We start from the raw sequence: 19,778 nt of genomic DNA, 5'->3' as shown, positions 1-19,778 counted from the left end.
TTATAGGGATTCCATCACCATGAGAACTACAGACAGGAAATGGGGATCTGAAACTTTTAACAGTTGAGAAGGGGTAAGAAATAAACAATAAGCAAGGTATTATGGAAATGACAGTCATGTGAAGGGCGGAAAAGGAGACTCCATCAACGGTGAGAGAAGGCAGAAATGGTCACAGCACATAGGATAAGAAGGAAAGGCATAGGGTGATGAAAAGCATGGAGTCATGAAATGCAAAAAAGAAGACAGCTTATGAAGAGATGGTAAATGGGAATTACATGCTCTCGAGCTAAGGAGAACAAATGAGATGAGCTTCTCAAAGAGGTCACTGACCCCAGTATCGCCAGGAAAGGAGTGATGGTAAAAGACTGCAAGTCATTAAAAAGGAAAGAGGTCATACAAAGTAAAAGCATTAAGTGTACTGATATATTAAAAATAATAATAGTCAACATTTAAGAATTTCACTATGTGCCAAACACTGTCCTAAACACTTGACAATATATTAAACTTTTTTTTTTTTTTTTTTTTTTTTTTGCGGTACGCGGGCCTCTCACTGCTGCAGCCTCTCCCGTTGCGGAGCACCGGCTCCGGACGCGCAGGCTCAGTGGCCATGGCTCACGGGCCCAGACGCTCGGTGGCAGGTGGGATCTTCCCGGACCGGGGCACGAACCCGCGTCCCCCGCATCGGCAGGCGGACTCTCAACCACTGCGCCACCAGGGAAGCCCTAAACTATTTTTTAATTCTTAAAACAATCCTATGCAGTAGGTATAGATTTTATGGACAAGGAACTGAAGCACAGAGAGGTTAAATAAGTTGCCCAAGCTCACACAGTTAGTATTAGAGGCAGGATTCAAACCCAGGCAATCTACTGCAGAGCCCACCCTCTTAACCTCTATGCTACACTCCACCAAAGTTTCAGCTGTTTTCATAATATGGTAGGAGGTGATGCTGCCCATGGTTCAGGGATTGAGAGAGTAAACTGTGCTTTGAGTAAACTAGAGACAGAGGCTTACGTGGAAAAAGCTGCTGGAGGAAGTACATTTAGGAGTTAGCAGTGAGGACTGAGCTATGCCAGGCTGCATGAAGTCATAATAAGAAAGGTCTACAGTTTCCGTCTTCTTACAGCGAGCACTGTTTGGTAGTCTTGGAGCTGGAGCAAAGGCACCCAAAACCCTGAAGATGACAGCATGGAGTATGACATTTAGATAGAGAATTCAGTTTAGACACAAAGGAAATGTTACATCTAAAATGTGGAAAATCTATTTCTTACTACTAGCATGTCCAAGAACCTACTTGTGTGTGTCCTCCCACTAGTGTTTAAGTACACTAGGGACATGGTACAAACAGATGGGAGAAATCAGGCAGGATTCTTCCTTGGGATATGTGCAAGGAAGCGCTGTGAATATACCCTTTCCGTGATCTAAAAAGGACTTGGGCAGCCTGGGGCAAGTTATCTGTGCTTCTCATGATTATTTGTGTGATCTGTGATGAGTGTGATCTGTGATCAGTGGGATCGCAGCTCTGCGGTTTCAAGAATGAATATGCACAAGTGCTTACTAAATAGCTAGCACTCAGTAATTGTTTCTTGAACTACTGCTAAAACTAAAAAAATTTAGCAAAAAAAAAAAAAAAAATTCATTCTCTTACGTTTGAGCAGCACAGAGATGTGATTAAGAGGAAAGGCTTCACAATCAGACAGACCAAGACTCAATTCCAGGCTCTACTGGTTATTATTAGCCATTTAATTAATCTTTTAAACACTATTTAATTTTTCCAAACCATAGTTTCTTCATCTATAAAATGGAAATGACAGTAATAGCTCTGAATTCCTTGGGCTGTTTTCAGGATTAAATCAGAGAGTGCATGTAAAATATAGTACAATGTCTGGTATATAGTAAGGGTTCAATAAAATCATTAATACTCTTATTATAAACTTGAGACCTTATGCCATTAAAGTCCATTTTCTTCACCAAATACAGGTACAATGCACGACCAAGTCCTACTTAACAATCTTGAAAAATTCTTTTTTGTTGTTGTTTTGTTTTTTTTTAACATCTTTATTGGGGTATAATTGCTTTACAATGGTGTGTTAGTTTCTGCTTTATAACAAAGTGAATCAGTTACACATATACATATGATCCCATATCTCTTCCCTCTTGCGTCTCCCTCCCTCCCACCCTCCAGAAAAATTCTTTATACTCAGAGACTATCATTCATTATTTTGGAATATTTTAGAATATTTGTAATAATGATAAAACTTACTATTAAAATTCTTAGAAAGGTTATTTTGTTATAAAATTACACAAAAGAGATACTCATGTGATAGCAGAAAAAGAAATAATTTAAATATGATCCAAATTGCAGTGTTGATGGAGAACTAAATATTCTTAATTGCTTACATGACCAGATATAGTCAAGTACATTATTAACATAGAAATGCTTTATAGGTGATTATATTTCCATGCAAAGCCTATATCTGTGGGTGAAAGAGGAGATATACCTCTTCAAAATGTTCCTCATCTCTTCCCATTTTGAAATCTTGATGAAGATTTCATCAGTGGAAAATATATAATGTTCCATTTAAGTGTACTCGAAGTTTAAATTTTATAGACTTAATTCACAGTGATGAACTGTTTTTCGTTTAAATCATGACTTTTAAACAGACTATCTGAGATTAGTTCTTTTAACTAAAGAAAAATAAAATACTTAATTTCTAAACTATGTGATACTAAAATCATATTTAAACCCATGTTGAATTTACCTCTCAAGGTATATCTAGACCCCTGATTATGACCATTCCTACCTTCAATAATTAATGTCTACACATTAAATATAAAAATTTATGTTCTCTTTATAACTGACAGGAATATGTCAGTCTAAGGCAGAAAACTGCTGAAATGTCCATGGATTATGGGCAATCCTACTGCTGAATTTCCTTTGCTGTCTTTCATTTCGGTCTACTTTATTGCTTAAGCAACCAGTGGCTACTGATTAGCTAAGAAAAACTCACCTCCAATTTCTCTGTTATATAATTTACAGTTTTCCCCCTGGAGACATTAATACTGCAGAGATGTGATAAAAGACTGCTGTGAAGAATGATAAAAATGTGCATTTTTCACATATTTATAAATCCCCATGCCAATTTCACCAAACTTGCTGGCAAAAGAAAAATACCTGACATTTAAGGACATCTATCCAATGGGAATGCTGAAAGGCATTACATCAATTAGTGACAGAGCCTGGTAACCCATGAAGGCATTTCTGTGTGATGTTCCACAAGAAAAATATGCTTTGTGCATAATGTACAATATTCCCTGTCTGTCCCACTCAGGCTCAAAACTCTGTAAAGCTGGAACAAATCAGGCTTTCATGTAACAGCTTGAGTTCCAATTTAAGTTAATAAGAAATTATTCTCTTATTAGTAGAGCCTGGCCCTAAGAAGCAAGCCAGAAATTATGTTATTTTTTTCCTCTAGTTATTGCAGTAAACAAGAAAAGAACTGTGTTATACAAAATTGGGTGAGAACAGGGAGGGGTGTAATTTCCTCTTATATAATTAAATAATTATTTCTTCTTAAGAAGATAGAGCTCCAGGCCTAGCAGATCAGTAGTCAAAGGGCAGCTATTCTGCTGTTCACTAAACGGTGAGGGAAGCAAGGCATGGGAAATTCATATTCAAATACATTTTGCCTCTGCCACTTATAAGGGGGAGGAGGAAGGAGCCGTACCGGAGGTCAGAATTTCACATGGTTCTGGTCCTGTGCAATGCACACCCCAAAAGAGGAATCTAAGAATGACTTTTTCTTTTTTTTTAAAAGAAACAGTTTAAAGCAATTAGCATTCTGAAAAGGACAACTGGTTAATTAAAAATATTTTTAAATGACTGAAAAGTAGGTTTGCTTGAAAGAAACCATTCTTCCTCAGCCCATGGAGTTAAATTTGCATAGTTAAGCTGGAGGTTATAAGCCAAACAGCCCCATGTGTTACATTTTAAAGTTATACTAAATTATAAAGCACTTGCCCTTAAACTCAAACTTTTTCATGCCAGACTGTTGCTGTGAGCCCCACAGAAAACATGCTAAATGACAGTGTAATATACACTTTTCTTAATAAGATGTGAATAATCATCACTAATGGGAGATCCAAGGAAAGCTCATAAGAAAGCCAGAAAAATCTTATTAAACTTAACTAACTTAAGAGGCTGGAATGAATGCTGGAATGAAGTTTAAAATCCTCAAGCCAAAATACTCACCAGATACTAATGCTGCTCACTTAGAATTTTAAGCTTTGGGAGATGGAGCTCAGGGGTAAGGAGGTTAAAAAAAATTAATACAATTTGGAGCTCAATGTAGGGTTTAATTCTGCATTAGATTGAGACCTTTTAACAATCAAATAATACATTTAAATAAATCTCTCCTGGCGATTGCTTTACAATGAAGTAGTTTTAGTTTCTGGTAGCCAATAAGGTAGGTCAATGGCTGACAGCTAAAAAACAAAGTTTCAGAATAATACCTAGAAAACAAAGACCCAGAATATTTAGTGTTGGCCAGGACCAAAAAAAGTATCTAAGTCTAGTTCTCGATTATATATAAGTGGAAACGAAGATACAATCATTAATCAGATTTCTATTTAAACTTCTAAAGTGTAGGGGGAAAAAGTCTGATACAGTAATCTTATTCACTGATATCTGTCACCTCGTTCCTCACCAGGGCTAGAAGATTCCTCCTCCCTGAACTACCTTTCCTTCCCCCACAAAACACACTCCATCCCTTTAAAGGGACCTTCACTGTCAGGTCAAGGAGTTTGGGGAAACCATGGAAGATTTCTGAGCAGAGGAGTGACATAATGAAAGCAGTGTTTTAGGAAGGGGGAGGTGGGCAGGCCCAAGTGACCACAGATGCACAAAGAGGGTCTGAAGGAATGAATGTATTAACTGTCCATCGTTGTTTCTTACTAGACACACAAAATAGTGTTTAGAAAGAGTAAACTGCTCACATTCCTGTAGAAATCATCATGCTTGAATCTCAAGCTATTTGATAACTATCAGAGCCCTCCCTGTACCATTCAAATGGGGAGAAGTAATTAATTTACCTAAACCAACAACTCAGCAAATTCATATAGAATATGGCATCAAATCTGGCCCTGGACCCTCTCGTTTTATTCTAAGTCATAAAATACATATGGACAAAGAAAAACCCCAACTCTTATTTAGGAATTTATGTTTCATCCACCAGTTCTATAATCTGCTGACTGCTTATAAAATCTCTTATACTAGATTTGCAAATATCCTAGAGGTGGCCAGAGCTGAGCAAACAGAAAGGTTATTCTGGGCTGACTCCCCCCAGTGCACAGAGTCTCCTGGCTCCTCTCTGTCTTCCTCAAAAGGGCTCCAGAATCATTTATGAAAGTAGCTTAGGAGCTGCGGGAGTGAACAGGGGCTTTACCTTTCCTTTCTTACGTCTTCATGAATGAGGCTGTAATATTTTTTTAAAGTTAAAAACCAAGGCATTGGGGGGGGGGAATTTAAAGGACAGGAGGAGCTATCCCCGCAAACAGACTCAAACAACAATTAATAAAACAGGGTTTTTAAGGGAACAAAGCCTTTTAAACCTTCTCCCATTGTTTGGGAAATATCTTACTCCAGGAGACCAATGTGCCTGATTTTCACTATCAAGACAACACAAAATTGAGTTCTGCATAAAAATGACTTGACTGATGTTCAATTATTTATTCATTTCATTCAACAATTTCTGAGTGTTTACTAAATGCCAGGCACCTTCGTAGGCCCTGGAGATACACAAAAAGCAGTACAAAAGAAATGGTTCAACAAACGAGCCTTGGGAAATATCAATGAATCAAAGGTATTAGAACTATGTAATTTGCATATAAAGTACTTAGACACTTAATAAGTGCTTTTTATGATGATTCCACAACATTTGGAATCCACTGTTTTGGGGGAGCAGTCTTCTTTGACTAACTATAGCATATTGTTCTCCAAAGGTCGAATGAGATGAACCCAATAGGCACCATGCCCTGGGCCACCTCCTCTGAGCTCTTCTCCAGACAAAGGACACTGCCTGCCAGGCTGCCTCACACTTGCTCCCACGCCCATGTGCTGCTGGCCTCCTTTCCCATACTTCAGGCAGTTGGTCTCCTGTCTGTTTTTGAAAGACCCATTTCATCTCCCATGGCGCTTTCTCTAAGCTATCCTATGACTCCATCTCCCTCTTTGGGACTCACATAACCCTCTAAACTCTGATTTTGGTTCTCAGAGACTGTGGTTATTTTTGCCCCAATCATCTCTCTCCTATTAGACAATAAATGGCTTGATGGCAGGGACCAATCTGACTTTGTGAGGTTTTTTAAAAAATTTAAACTTTGTCAATTTTTCATGTAAAAAAAGATGTCCTGAGAATTGGGGAAGAGGAGTAATAATCATTCATTCAACAAATATTTGAGTTCCAGTTATGCCCCAGGCACTAAACTCCAAAATACCAAGTAGTTGACTCTCTGGTTTGTGTGGTTTTTTTCAAAAAGACATAATTTTGTAGAATCAATTTTGCTGAAAAGAACACAACATAGTATAGCAATGAAAATTCTCCTATAAATGTTAAGTTCTATAAAGTCTTTTAAATTACACCTAACAATCCACTTAAGTTTGGAAAGAAGATGCAGTAGGTTTTTTTCCTGGAGTCAGAGATGTGTCTGATCCATAACAATGTCTTTTATGTTTTACTGTTTGCTAAATATTTTACCTTTTTAACCGAAAAGAAAAATTTGAACCATTCCTCTTTTTTTTTCTTTACTCTCTAGAACCTGCTAAACAAGTAGGAGTACTACAGAAAGGGGGTAATTAAAGAATATATTTGCTTCATTCCAAAATGTTATATTAATTTCAAGAAATAAAGAGGGTATTGTTTCCTGACATTTATTATTAAAGAAAGAGATGACCAGGGCTCATAGTCTGAAATGTATTACCGACTGTGCAATGCATTCCATGAGGCATAGCACACTCTAAAATTCATGTATAGTATAAAGAAGTCTCTAAAAGAAGTCCCACTAATAAAATAGGCCTTCACTCAATCTGACTGCCAAACTGACTTACTTTGGCAAGCAAGCTTGGAACATTTTAAATTTTACAAACATTATCCTGTTTTAAAAAAGTTAATTTTGACTACTTTAAGGAATGTAAAAATACACCTTGGTTTCAGTGAAATCAAGATTAAATCTTACCGGACTTCTAAAGTTAACTGTCATAATCAGATGTTACAATTAGTATAAAGGATAAAGGCTCTGAGTCTTTGGGACTGTAGAGGCCCATTTATTCTCAACAACCCCCCTTTTCCTCTTCTAGAAGGCAAATTAGTGACCATCTTTCCCACTTGCTCTTTCCTGTAGGTCGATGGGGTAAAAAGTACGCAATTTATAAATCAGAATGAAAAGCAATACATCGTGTATTCATTTAAATCAGGATTCAGTAACAGCTTGCTTTCTGCCACAATACTAACAGAATTAAGTGCACACAGCAAAGAACAGCAAAAACAAAAATTTAAGAGAAGAAAATGAAAGGAACAAATGTAGAAGGAGAAGAGAAAGGAGACTAATAATTTGGTTCTAGGCACTATGCTATGTGAAAAAAATAACCACTGTTATTCCATTTTTACAGAGACAGATTTACCCAAGATCACCAAGCTATTCAATGGCAGAGCCAGGATTCATTCAAACACAGGGATTCCTTTCTAAAGCCCATGCTCTTCCCACCTCATGTTGTGTAGTGAGGAAAGGAGGAAGGATTGAGGAAAGAAAAGTGAGAGCTGTAATACAGCATTAAGCAATTACTTCTAGAGGCTAGCTGTACTTATTTATCTACTTTTCAGAAAAAATTTGGTTTGACATTTGTACTTTAGATCTACTTACAAAAAGCTCAGGCCATAAATCAACTATACTTCAATCAAAAACAAACACAAAAAACAAAAAGCCCAGGCAACTAAAAATTCAATAAATTGATACTTTCACCTTTGGCTTGATCTGCAGAAGTTTTTGTAAGATGTAACTGTGGCTTCTAGAAGATGTCGAAGGATATTGCCTACTGGCTACGATTTTTTATAATATGGGGCTTTGGTCTTTCAGATTTTTGAAGAAAAGAGATTTTATCTGTTGTCATTTCTTAATGTTATATTTCAAACAAAATACAAGCAATCATACTCCAATTAATTAGAATTATGCTGACCAAAAAGGGTATTTACTGCCAAATACTGCTGTTACTCTACATCATACGTGCTCCATTTGCTGCCACAGAGGTTAAAAAGGGATCTCAGTTGCTTTAACAGAGGCAAGAAAGATAGTCCTCCAATGAAAGTTTCTGCAATGATGGAAACGTTCTGTATCTGTGCTGTCCAATATGGTAGCCACTCGTCACCTCTGGCTTTTGAGCACTTGAAATGTGCCTAGCGTGACAGAAGAACTGAATTTTTAATCTTATTGGACCCTCCTGAACATCACAGGTCTAAAGAAAGCGGTTTAACCATTCCTTCCTGCCAAAGACACCTGCCAAGCCGTCCTGGTTACTATTTATGGCAATTGTATATAAAGACAAATGATTATTTAGCTATCAGTAACCTTCCAATGGTAAGAGAGGAAAAGTGGAGAAAATGAATTTAGAAAACAATACATAGTCTGGTTCTTCTTTTTGGCTTGTGCTCCTGCAAAAGCTCTGATATTTAACTTTTGTGCTCCAGAGAATACAGCAGTCAATATTTGTAGATAAAAGAAGGCTATCTATCTGAGGTCAGCCCATGCTGAAATCTAAGTATCTTACCTTGTCCACATTACCTCTACATCTTTGAAATTGGGGACCATGTTTGCAGTTTTTACCTCTGTCTCCAGCACTTAACACTTACTAAGTATTCATTAAATTCTTGCTAAATAAGTGAGCAACCTTGAATTTCTCCGTTCCTTGCTCCGACATCTTAGAAGAGCCATTTGAGTTGAGTCTGGCGTTTTGGGCAAATCAGAGACTCTGGGATTGGTGTTAATGCCAAGGTTCACACTACACTGCTGATGAAGTGTTCAGAGTGATTTTTGGTTCAAATTTCCTAACTAACTAAAATAACACAACTGCCGGGGCTCAGGGAAGGGGGAAGGGTGGAGCATTGCAGGCCAGGTGTAGCAAAGTAAGACCCTTTGGAAAATGATGCTCAGGTCTATAATTTACCCCTGGACGTTATGATACAACATATACAGAAGAAGCAGATTTCAAGTGGTAGATTCTATCTCTTTTAACATAATACAAGAATTCTCATTTCTTACTTTTTAGGAAAAAGAGTTCCCTTCATAGAAAGTAACTAGTGTCCTAAGGGGAAACAAAAAGAAAACCTCTGAGAAAAGTGAGTGTGAAATTGGAAAACTAGTAAAGAACCCGAGGAGAAAGGAAATATAGGTTACAAAAATTATATAGTCACAATGTATGGGGAGGCAGGGACCATGTTTACTTAAGCTTTCAGGGGCTGAGCTAATGCTAGAGTTCCGTGGTCCCCTCTGTGCCAAGCCTTCTTAACTCAGTATAGCTCTAATTCCTCCAGGGTGCCATGGGGAACATTCAACGTGACCATCTGTCTACAAAATCACCTTCAGAGAAATAAAAATGCATTTGGCAGGCACCCAAAACTACCACAGGTTCCCTACCATGATAATGAGTCTATGGCCATTGCCAAGTATCATTTATGGAGTCCCCTATTACAATCAAGAACATTTTTTGCAACACCAAATTAAAACGTAAGTACAGTTTGGATTAGAAATCTTGTATGCTATTTTTGGATGCAGAACTCCTTATTAATTGTGTCATAATACCATTACCCTTTCACTTTAATACGGCAGTAAGAAGGTTTCCAAATGAATCATTCAAAACTTTGCTTCAACCAGCACACATGGAATGTGACTGGTTCCTGAGAAGCATTTTCCAGATCTCTGTAGGATAAAGAGCAAATCATTACCATTCAGCCTTTTAGATAACTTGACTGTATTCAGGATGTAAAATTAGGAAAAGCTGTCTCTCCTGACCAACCAAATGACCCCTTCACTCTGGCCATCCTCTTCTCTTTACACTTCCTTAAGTAGACTTTTATTTTTGTACGCTTTCCCCTTCCAACTTCCTCCCACCTTCTACGTTCTGCGTCCTGCAGGCAGTCCCTTTATCATGTCCTGGTCATCCTTCAAGGGTCACTCAAATTCTCTCTTCTCACTCAGCCTGCCCCTAAACTTACTAACCTCCAGGGATCCTTCTCACCTCTGAACTCCTGAGTGCTTTATTGTTTCTATTGCAAAAGGAAGTTCTCTTTATTATTATCATACTTATTTTATTCTTTAACTCCCCTGGTGACCCTGATGATCAGCCATGTTTAGGACTTACGGGTATGGGCTCTGTCTCATGGTAGGGAGAGACTACTTTCTGCCATTTTTAACTCTTTGGTGTTCTCAATTAGTCACATTAATTAACAGCTGAGTGATGGGTATAAGGCTAGGAATCTACAAATGAAAAAGCCAGAAGCTTTAAAATGAGATCTATTTGAACTACTTAATATTTGGTGATAAATGGAATCAAAAGAGAATATTCTAAATGTGATCCTTGCAATGGTCTTAATTTAATCAACCAGAAGCTTAACAGAGAGTTTTAAAAAGCAAAAGACATATACAAGTGGTTGATTATAATGAATCTTTTAGATAGATTTATTACAGTTTAAAGAGTCAAGAAGGGATGAAACAGAACTTAGTGTAGTACAGGAGGTGGGCAAAAGGGAAATGGGAATATGAATGATGGAAAGGAGGCGGCAAATGACCTGGGAAAAAATTATATTTTCTATTTGACTCTTTAAAACATTCTCTATGGTTTAAGGACTTTACAAACAAATAACAACTTTAAAAATAAAACAGGGGCTTCCCTGGTGGCGCAGCGGTTGACAGTCCGCCTGCCGATGCAGGGGACACGGGTTCGTGCCCCAGTCCGGGAAGATCCCACATGCCGCAGAGCGGCTGCGCCCATGAGCCATGGCCGTTGAGCCTGCGCGTCCAGAGCCTGTGCTCCGCAATGGGAGAGGCCACAACAGTGAGAGGCCCACGTACCGCAAAAAAATAAATAAATAAAAATAAAATAAAATAAAACAAAATACCAACCAGGTGGGCGCATTTGTGGTGTAGGTGCAAAGAGCAATAACAATTGAAAGTGCCTAGGATCTTCCATCTGTACACAATTTTACTCCAAGGCCATCAACCTTTAAGATACTTTTTAAGTGATGTGAATATACTTTTATCAAGTCATGAATACATCTTAAACATTAATTGAATAATACTTCATTAAGTATTTGAGATTATCAATTTTTTAAAAAACAACATGCAAGAAATCACAAAAGGAAAATAGATTTAGAGCATTAACATTCCTGATAGAGATCAGCCTCTAGAACCTTCGTTCTAAGTTTCCTAAAAGTGTTGGGTAGAATAACTAATAAAAGGCAGCAAAGTATCACATGGCTTCCTCATTTACAGAATTTCTCAGCGAGGACATCCCGCATAACCTATCCCCAACTGCCCTGCTCTCCCTTACACAGTAGCTATATCCATGTCCACATTTGCTTCGGTGGGTATATTACTGGTTTGGGAAAGACAGACACAGCACCTGGCTTAGTTCCTTGCCCACAGCACAATTCTGCAAATAAATACATGCTGGGCTGAACCTAAAAGCTGCAGTTTTCATCCTAGGATAATTTCCAACAGTATTGTTACCCTCAATGTAATTGTTACGTATTACTCAGCATCCTCATTCTTTCAAGAAAGCTCAAAGGATCACACTCTTCCACTGTTACTGCCCCACCCTCCATCCCCAAAAGCTCTGCTTGCTTGGAGTTCTTCTCCTGTCCTCTCCATTTTAGTGATCAAAATTACCATCTACCCATCTAGTTTCAGTTTCAGGAAACTGAAAATCAGTTGTGATTCTTCTTCCCTTCCTCCCCCATATCCAATTGTTCACCAGACCTAGTAGATTCTACCTCATAAATCTCTCTAGCTGAAATTACTTCTAAATCCTGGATCAAGTCACCACCAGCTCTCACCTGAATTACTATAACAAGTCTTCCAACGGTCTTCCTCCCTACAGTAGTCCTGACCCAGTTCAATCTACTCTCCACCATGCAGTTTATGGACCTCTCTAAAATGTGTATCTGATAGTGTTTCTTTTCTGCTTAAAAATCTGTAATGCCACACCCATTAGGATGGCTATTATAAAACAATTAAAAAAAAAAACAGAAAAGAACAAGCGTCAGCAAGGATGTGCACAGCAGCTGTGGAAACAGTCTGGTGGTTCCTCAAGAAGTTAAACATATGATTACCATATGATCCAGTAATTGCACTTCTGGGTATATAACCAAAAGAAGTGAAAGCAGGAACTCCAACAAATATTGTATACACATGTTCATAGCAACATTATTCACAATAGCCTAAAGGTGGAGCAATCCAAGTGTCCATCGACAGATAAATGGATAAACATAATGTGGTATATACATACAATAGGATATTATTCAGCCTTACAAAAGAAGAAATTTTTTTTTTTTAAGAAGAAAATTTTGATACATGCTATGACTTGGATAAGCCTTGAAGACAGTATGCTAAGTGAAATCAGACAGTCATAAAAGAATAAATACTGTATGATTCCATTTATATGAGGTACCTAGAATAGCCAAATTCATGGAGATAGAAAATAGAATGGTGGTTGACAGGGGCTGGGGGAGGGAAGAACGGGAAATTATTGTTTAATGGGTATGGAGTTTCAGTTTGGGAAGATGAAGAATGTTCTGGAGAAAGAAGGGTGGTGATGGTTGCACAACAATGTGAATGTACTTAATGCTACTGAATTGTACACATACAAATGGTTCAAATGATAAATTTTATGTTCTATGTATTTTTTCATAATAAAAAAGTCGTGCACACACAAAAATCTATACTGCTTCTCCACTGGCCTCAGGATAAAGCCCTGAGATCTCCTAATGTGATTCACAATGCCCCTCAGGATTTAATCCCCATATACCTCTCCCCTTGCTATTACTCTTTGTTCCTTCAGGGCCTAGTCATACTCAGCTATGCTGGAGCTGTGCTCACACTACTTTATAAATCTTTACACAAACTATTCCCACTGTCTACAAGACAACCTCTTCTCCATTTGTAATGTTTTTCATTTTCATCCCTGTATGTCCCTTCTTGGTATCTCTTATCACAATATTGTAGCTGCCTGTTTGCTTTTCTGTCTCCCTTCCTACTAGCTTATAGCTCTATGAAGGAAAAAATAAAGTCTCATCTCATTTAGAACATCTTTGGTGCCTGGCACATACAAATATTCAGTAAATATTGTTGATTATGTAAATTCGTAAATGTAGCAGATAGGGAAGAGTTTCTGGGAGCACACATTTTACAATATGTAAAATGAAAATATATAATATAAAATGAAAGTATGTAATATACACAACTGGACACATACCATTCCTTCGCAGGCATCTTTAAAAAGATTCTATGTCTGTTGCAGTTGATCAAAAGGCTCAAATTCTTGAGATAAAATTCTAATATGAAAGATTTCTCACATAAAATTCCAGTTTCCTCTACAACTGTTCCTGATGGACAAATATGGCACTTTTTATCAGTTTGTTTTTTAATGCCATTCTATTTAAAGTTGTATGTATATAGGACACTCATTCCTTTAAAATTAGGTCATTCAGAAATGCCAAGCCAAAGTCCTGAAAATACTGACAATGCCTATCATATTGAAACAATTGGTTACTTTATCCGTTGTTTTACTACTTTGTGAAGTTTTTTAAAGGAGGGATCAGCTTCAAAATGTAGAATTCTCTCTCATCTCACATCCTGCAACCATATAATTTATGATTCTGAAACATCAATATTTATGACCATATAATTACAAAACTAACCACTTACACTGTTTCATTCAAAATGGAAAGAGTCTAAAACTGGCCATGTAGCACAATGCTGTCAGGACTAATCTTCTAAGAAATGGCTTTGGTGAGTGTTTTTATTATAGTTCTATAAACTAAAAGACTCTCACATCTAATATGGAAAAATGTTATTCAGAAACTGTAGAAACACGCTAGAGAAGACTCCCCCTGCCCCCCACCCCTTGTCATTTTCCCCATCTTTCTCTTCCTCTCTTTTCAAAAGAGTGAAACCAGATAATCTCAGCAGCATCTAAAATCTGATGAAGGTGAAAAGTATTTATTACTTAATCCCTGTCTGGATGTGACTTTTTAAAAACTTGATATATAATTGCCATATAACATTACATTAGTTTCAGGTGTACAACGTAATGATTCGATATTTGTATATATTGCAAAATGATCACCATGATAAGTCTTGTTAACATCCATTACCACACACATTTACAAAATTTTTTTTTCTTGTGAGGAGAACTTTTAAGATCTACTCTCTTAGCAACTTTCAGCTATACAATACGGTATTATTAGCTATGGTCAGCATGCTGTATATTACATCCTCATGACTTATTTATTTTAGAACTGGAAGTCTGTACTCACTCTTTAATTAAAAGTGAATATGCTATATGCATACAATGGATTACTACTCAGCAATAAAAAGGGAAACTAATACACAGAGCAATTAGACAGTCTCAAAAATGTTATGAGTCAAAATTGCCAGACACAAAAGAGTATCTACTGTATGATTCCATTCATATGAAGTTTCAGAGCAAACAAAATAATTTATGGTAACAGAACTCAGAACAGTGCTTCTGGTGAAGAGAGAAGGAATGACTAAGAAGTGGCATAAAGGAACTTCCTGGGGTGACAGAAATGTTCTACATCTGACCAAGGTGTGCATTATACTAGTGTATACATTTGTCAAAACTGATCAAACTATACACTTAAATATGTGCATTTCCCTGTGTATAAATTATACCCTAATATTCAATGAGAAGGCTGTCTTCTAGCTCTTTTTAGACTTTTTATTATCAAAAAATGTGAAATAATTCTTGGTCTCTATCAAGTATTCAGCATTTTTAAAAATATATCACCATTGCTCACCTGCAGTACATGTGATTTAACTTACCCACAGAAAAAATAGCTGGAAAGAACATATCAGAGAAACTATGGCCTGAAATGGGAAGGAGAACTGGCAATGATAGAGATTTTTCTAGTACTTTTCAATCTACCAGATCTGAAAACGTTTTACAAAAAATATTTTTTAAAGCCCTATGCTACATATTTATAGGTTTCATCTGCTAAAAGGAATTGTTGCCTTCATACGATCTCAACATATTACGCAGTCACCCAAACCACATGAATAGAAATTGTGAGTACACCCATAAGGAAGCAACTGGTTTTGTACTTCTTTTTTGTAAATGTTGATCACTATCAATAATAGCAAATATAAGACTCCTGTTTAGGCAGCCTCACCACCATGGGGGATATATCTATCCCCCATGTTTAATAATAGAAATTACTAACAATAGAACCTTTTACTGAACTTTATAATTCAAGGCCTAGCAGGGACATCTAACCAGTTCACAGGAGAAAACGGAAGGAAGGGTTTAATTGACTAAGAAGTTAATGGATAAAACAGATATAATATTACTTCATTTGCATTTTAGTAGGCTTCACACAATCCAAAAAATACGCATTTTGTTTTGTTTTGGTTTTGGGGTTTTTTTGGCCACGCCACGTGGCTTTTGGGATCCTAGTTCCCCGACCAGGGATTGAACCTGGGCCCTCGGCAGTGAAAGTGTGGAGTCCTAAACGCTGGACCGCCAGGGAATTCCTGAAATAAGCACTTTTACTGGTTTCCTATCCCTGATACATTTTTCTCTCCTCCTTTGGGAGAAATCAACACCAACAACCACATTCATGTGGAATTAGTTGAATGAGAAAGTTCAGCAAAACAACTGGACCACTCACCTTATGTTGGCTATATGCTGTGGCACAGGCTGATGCTGAAAATGGTCAGGCCACGGATGATGCAGGCAGAAGGATGGAGAGGGCTGAAGACAGCACGTTGTCTGATAAACAGGTGAATGGTTTGGACAGAGAGATGCAGAATACTCTGAGTGTGGCTGCATGCAACACGAGGCCAAAGCAGGAGGTGCTGCGGGGCCAGCCTCGGGATGGCACTCTTGGTGACTGTCATGGGTAGTCAAAGGGTGATGGTATGGGCAAGGATGGCAGCACAGGGATAACATCTGAGGCGTTCTTTGGTTGTCTAAAGGCAGAAAGGATGATTTAATTGTGCCATTAACTTGCAGGCATCCATTTGGACTCACTTTTGCTCTGGGCGCTTCTTTGGGGGTGAGTTGCTGGGCTGCAGGGTCTCCATCACAGGGGGTGGGGGGACTAGCGCTGGTAGCACTGGTGGCGATGCTGCCATTGCTCAGAACCACAAAATCGTTGTTTCCGTTGTTCATAGCCATGCTCCAATTTCTTGACCCTAAGAAAGAAAATGATATAAAATCATCCAGTTACAGTCAGGTAGGCAATTATGTAAAGAAGATAGGAAAACTATTTTAAAACAGCTCTTTGAAAACAAGGGTTCTTGCAGGAGTTGTGAAAGCACTGGGGGAAGCCCAGCTCACCTGCAACAGAACCAGCCATGGGTTAGGCCTCCTTTTCTTTCCTCCCAGCTACACCATGCACCTTGAGAACCCTCTCCTATCCCACTGACCACTTCCTCCCTGCCCCATCTCTATTTTCAGTGCCTGTCTTCTCTCCTCATCCTAGATGTGCAATTCAGTTAAGAATTAGAACATTTTAGGATGGGGGTGGGAAGGGGGTAGAAGAGACAGAAAATACCAATATCATTCTTTAGCTTTTCAATAATATCATGCTTAGGGTGTTCTGATATAGGAATAATGGGCAAAATGAAGGGCTACTCTGAAGCAATTAGTTGTGTAGGTTCAGATAATGTGGATAATCTTAAGAATGTTTTATGTCTTTGAAAAATGTCAAGAAAATATGATTTTTCCTCTAAGTCACTCAGGTCCTAGAATAAGAATAAACAAAAGAAAATAAAAACTAATTAGCTAAGCTAAGAACTGTGGCAACCAAGATATCAGATGCAAAAGTTTTATCCCCTACACCAATGAATGTAATGCTAAAAAAATAATAAAACATGCCACATAAGTTGCCGTGAACTTAATTTGTTTTCTATGCTATGTCCTACAGGTAGCAATGCTTGCACATAAGAAAAAGAATACTATGGCTGGGATTTGCTTCAAGTGAGATTTTTGTTATTAAGTTTTTCCCCTCCACCAAAGGGTCTAGGCCTTCAATGTAAATGAAAAATTAGTGTTCAAATTACCAGTAATAGTTTTCTGTCCAGTCAACAAGCAAACGCAAAGCCAGACAGCCTTCTTCCTCTCCCCTTGCCCACTTATCACCCTCTGACCAACATACACACAAAATGTGGAAATGTGCAATAAGAAAAAATAGGTCATCAAATGCTAGTGGTCTATTTAACCTACATGTGAAAGCCAACAAGAAAAAAAGAAAACCATTGTTTGGCTCACTAACCCTTCTGGCATGGCATTTTTCTGAGTGGACAAAACAGCTTCTGGAGAAATCTCTCTCCAGTCTCTCCCCACCTCTGTCAGACACACAGGTACTAGAAGAAATCGTCTCTTTTCAGTCTGAGTACATGTAATGACAAACCCAGGTCACCCATGAGGAAGATTCCTATGCATATTTTCACCCAATTTATAAACTGCTCAACTGGGGTATTTCTGAACAGGGAATGCCAGAATGATGCATAACGTTTCAATGTGAACACTAATACCCAGAAGATACTCATTGTACTAGGATGCAAATTTAGCATTATTGACTTATTTTCCTTTCAGATAGAGCTCATCAAACACTCAAACACACACATACACACACACACACACACACACACACACACACAGCCATTCAGCTATATAAACATCAACGCTGTAAGAAATGGAAGAATTAATGTAGACGTTAAAAAATTTCTTCATAAATTATTGTAGTGGAAAAGACAAAGCATTTATAAATATCAAAACATATATGTAAATCAAGCAGATGTTACTTCTCTCATCAGCCTTACCGTCACTTTGGAAAGTAGTCTGCCAATCCCGACTTCCTTTTATAATGAGCATTGAGAAGGATTTACTGGGGGGCCAACCCACACAGCATGTGGAATCTTAGTTCCCCGACCAGGGAATGAATCCACAGCCACTGCAGTGGAAGCACAAAGTCTTAACCACTGGACTGCCAGGGAAGACCCTGAGAAGGATTTTGAATTGTAGTAAACACAGTTGCTCTCTTCTTCAGTAAATCACTCCTGGGTATAAACACCTCCTACAAAACACTCAAATGATATCCCCAACACAAAGCATTGGTAGTTAAACGTATTATCCAACTAGTGGGAAGATAAGGTAGATAAACTGGGAAGAGCCCTAAAGTGACCCAGGAGGCAGAAACTCTAATCTTTTTTCCATCACTTTCTTAACGTGCCATCTCAGCAAGATCTGCTCCCTTAAGCTTCCTAATACTGAAGGATATATCCTCCCTTTTGTTGTTAACAAAAGAAAAAGCTGTATGCAAATGTTCTGAAAACAATAAAACATATTAATCAAAGGCCATCTAAAAAGGCACTAGAGTTTTTAAAAAGTTAATTGAAATTTAAGATGTTTATTTGTATGGTTAAGTGAAAGATAGTCTAGAAAATGTAAGAAGCAATTGCTTGGTGAGATAAATTGCCATTTCTTGGAATTAGAAACTCTCATTGTACAGATACTCCACAGAACTCACAGAGGGCATAAGCTTTCTCTTGCCTCTACCCATGACTCATGTTCCCAAGCCTTCTCTTCAGACCTCAGCCAAGCTACCAGAGCTGATGCAATCTTCTAGGCTGAATGGGAAAATCAAGACCTCCTCTTGGCCCTTCCATCAGGATAGAAGGAAGACTTTTTCTAGTTTGTCGATTTGTTCTGACCATCCTAGGTTGGTTAATATCATTTCAGAGAGCCTATTTTTGGTATTCAATTCAATCAGCCCTATTAACTATAATCACAGCTGTCAGGTGGGTTACGCTAGTGAGAAGTATCTAACAAAAATCCTCAAAGTTTTCAAGTGAAACTGGGCTTAAGACAGAGCGCCATCAACCCGGAACACTCATCAAAGTACCCTGAAATCCTCTCTAGACTCTCCGAAATTTCATCTGTTTCCCTATCTTCTAATTAAATCTGCTTTTCGTCAGGAAAAATAATTTTTCTTTTTCTTTGTAACAAGAATTACAACTATCATTCTCTCTTATTTTTATTGCAAATGCATCATATTGAAGTTACATAAGAGTTAAATAGATTTTTGCAGGCCAGCCAAGGGACCTAATCACCGTTTATAACATTTTTTCCCCAGTGTGGTAAAATGCAGTTCAAGTGCCAAATAACTGACTTACGAATGATTTCTGGAGCACAACTTGTTTTGTAACTTGGAGATTTCTTGTAATGAAGTAGGTACAAGTGGAGAGTAAAGAATAATTTGAACTCTGACTTTGGCTCGTATTTGAAGAAAGTCATATAAGCTTTCTATGATTCACTTTCTTCAATCATAAAATGGGAACAATCAAATTGACTTTATAAATAAGTTGTGGGTTATAAGTAAAAAATAATAAAAAAGCAAAAGCAGACAAAAATTGTTCTAAGAAATGTTTACAGATTAAGTTCAGTGGATGTATTTGTGTAAGAATTCAGGTGACCAGGAGAACAGCAA

At 37.8% G+C, this 19,778-nt stretch overlaps 1 protein-coding gene across 9 annotated transcripts in view; it reads right to left on the bottom strand.

The window, feature by feature from the left end:
- Positions 1–19,778, bottom strand: part of DISP1 (dispatched RND transporter family member 1) — a 198,935-nt gene that overhangs the window by 34,681 nt on the left and 144,476 nt on the right. For all 9 annotated transcript variants that reach the window (XM_033851034.2, XM_033851050.2, XM_033851045.2 and 6 more), the window contains one exon: positions 15,954–16,479. In XM_033851034.2, the coding sequence (XP_033706925.1) occupies positions 15,954–16,462 (509 nt within the window). In that variant the 5' untranslated portion in view covers positions 16,463–16,479. The remainder of the gene's footprint in view (positions 1–15,953; positions 16,480–19,778) is intronic.

This window comes from Tursiops truncatus, chromosome 1 (assembly GCF_011762595.2).
Source record: "Tursiops truncatus isolate mTurTru1 chromosome 1, mTurTru1.mat.Y, whole genome shotgun sequence".
Lineage (NCBI taxonomy): Eukaryota > Metazoa > Chordata > Mammalia > Artiodactyla > Delphinidae > Tursiops > Tursiops truncatus.
The sequence above is the reverse complement of the archived record's forward strand: the minus strand, read 5'-3'. Positions and strand labels throughout refer to the sequence as shown.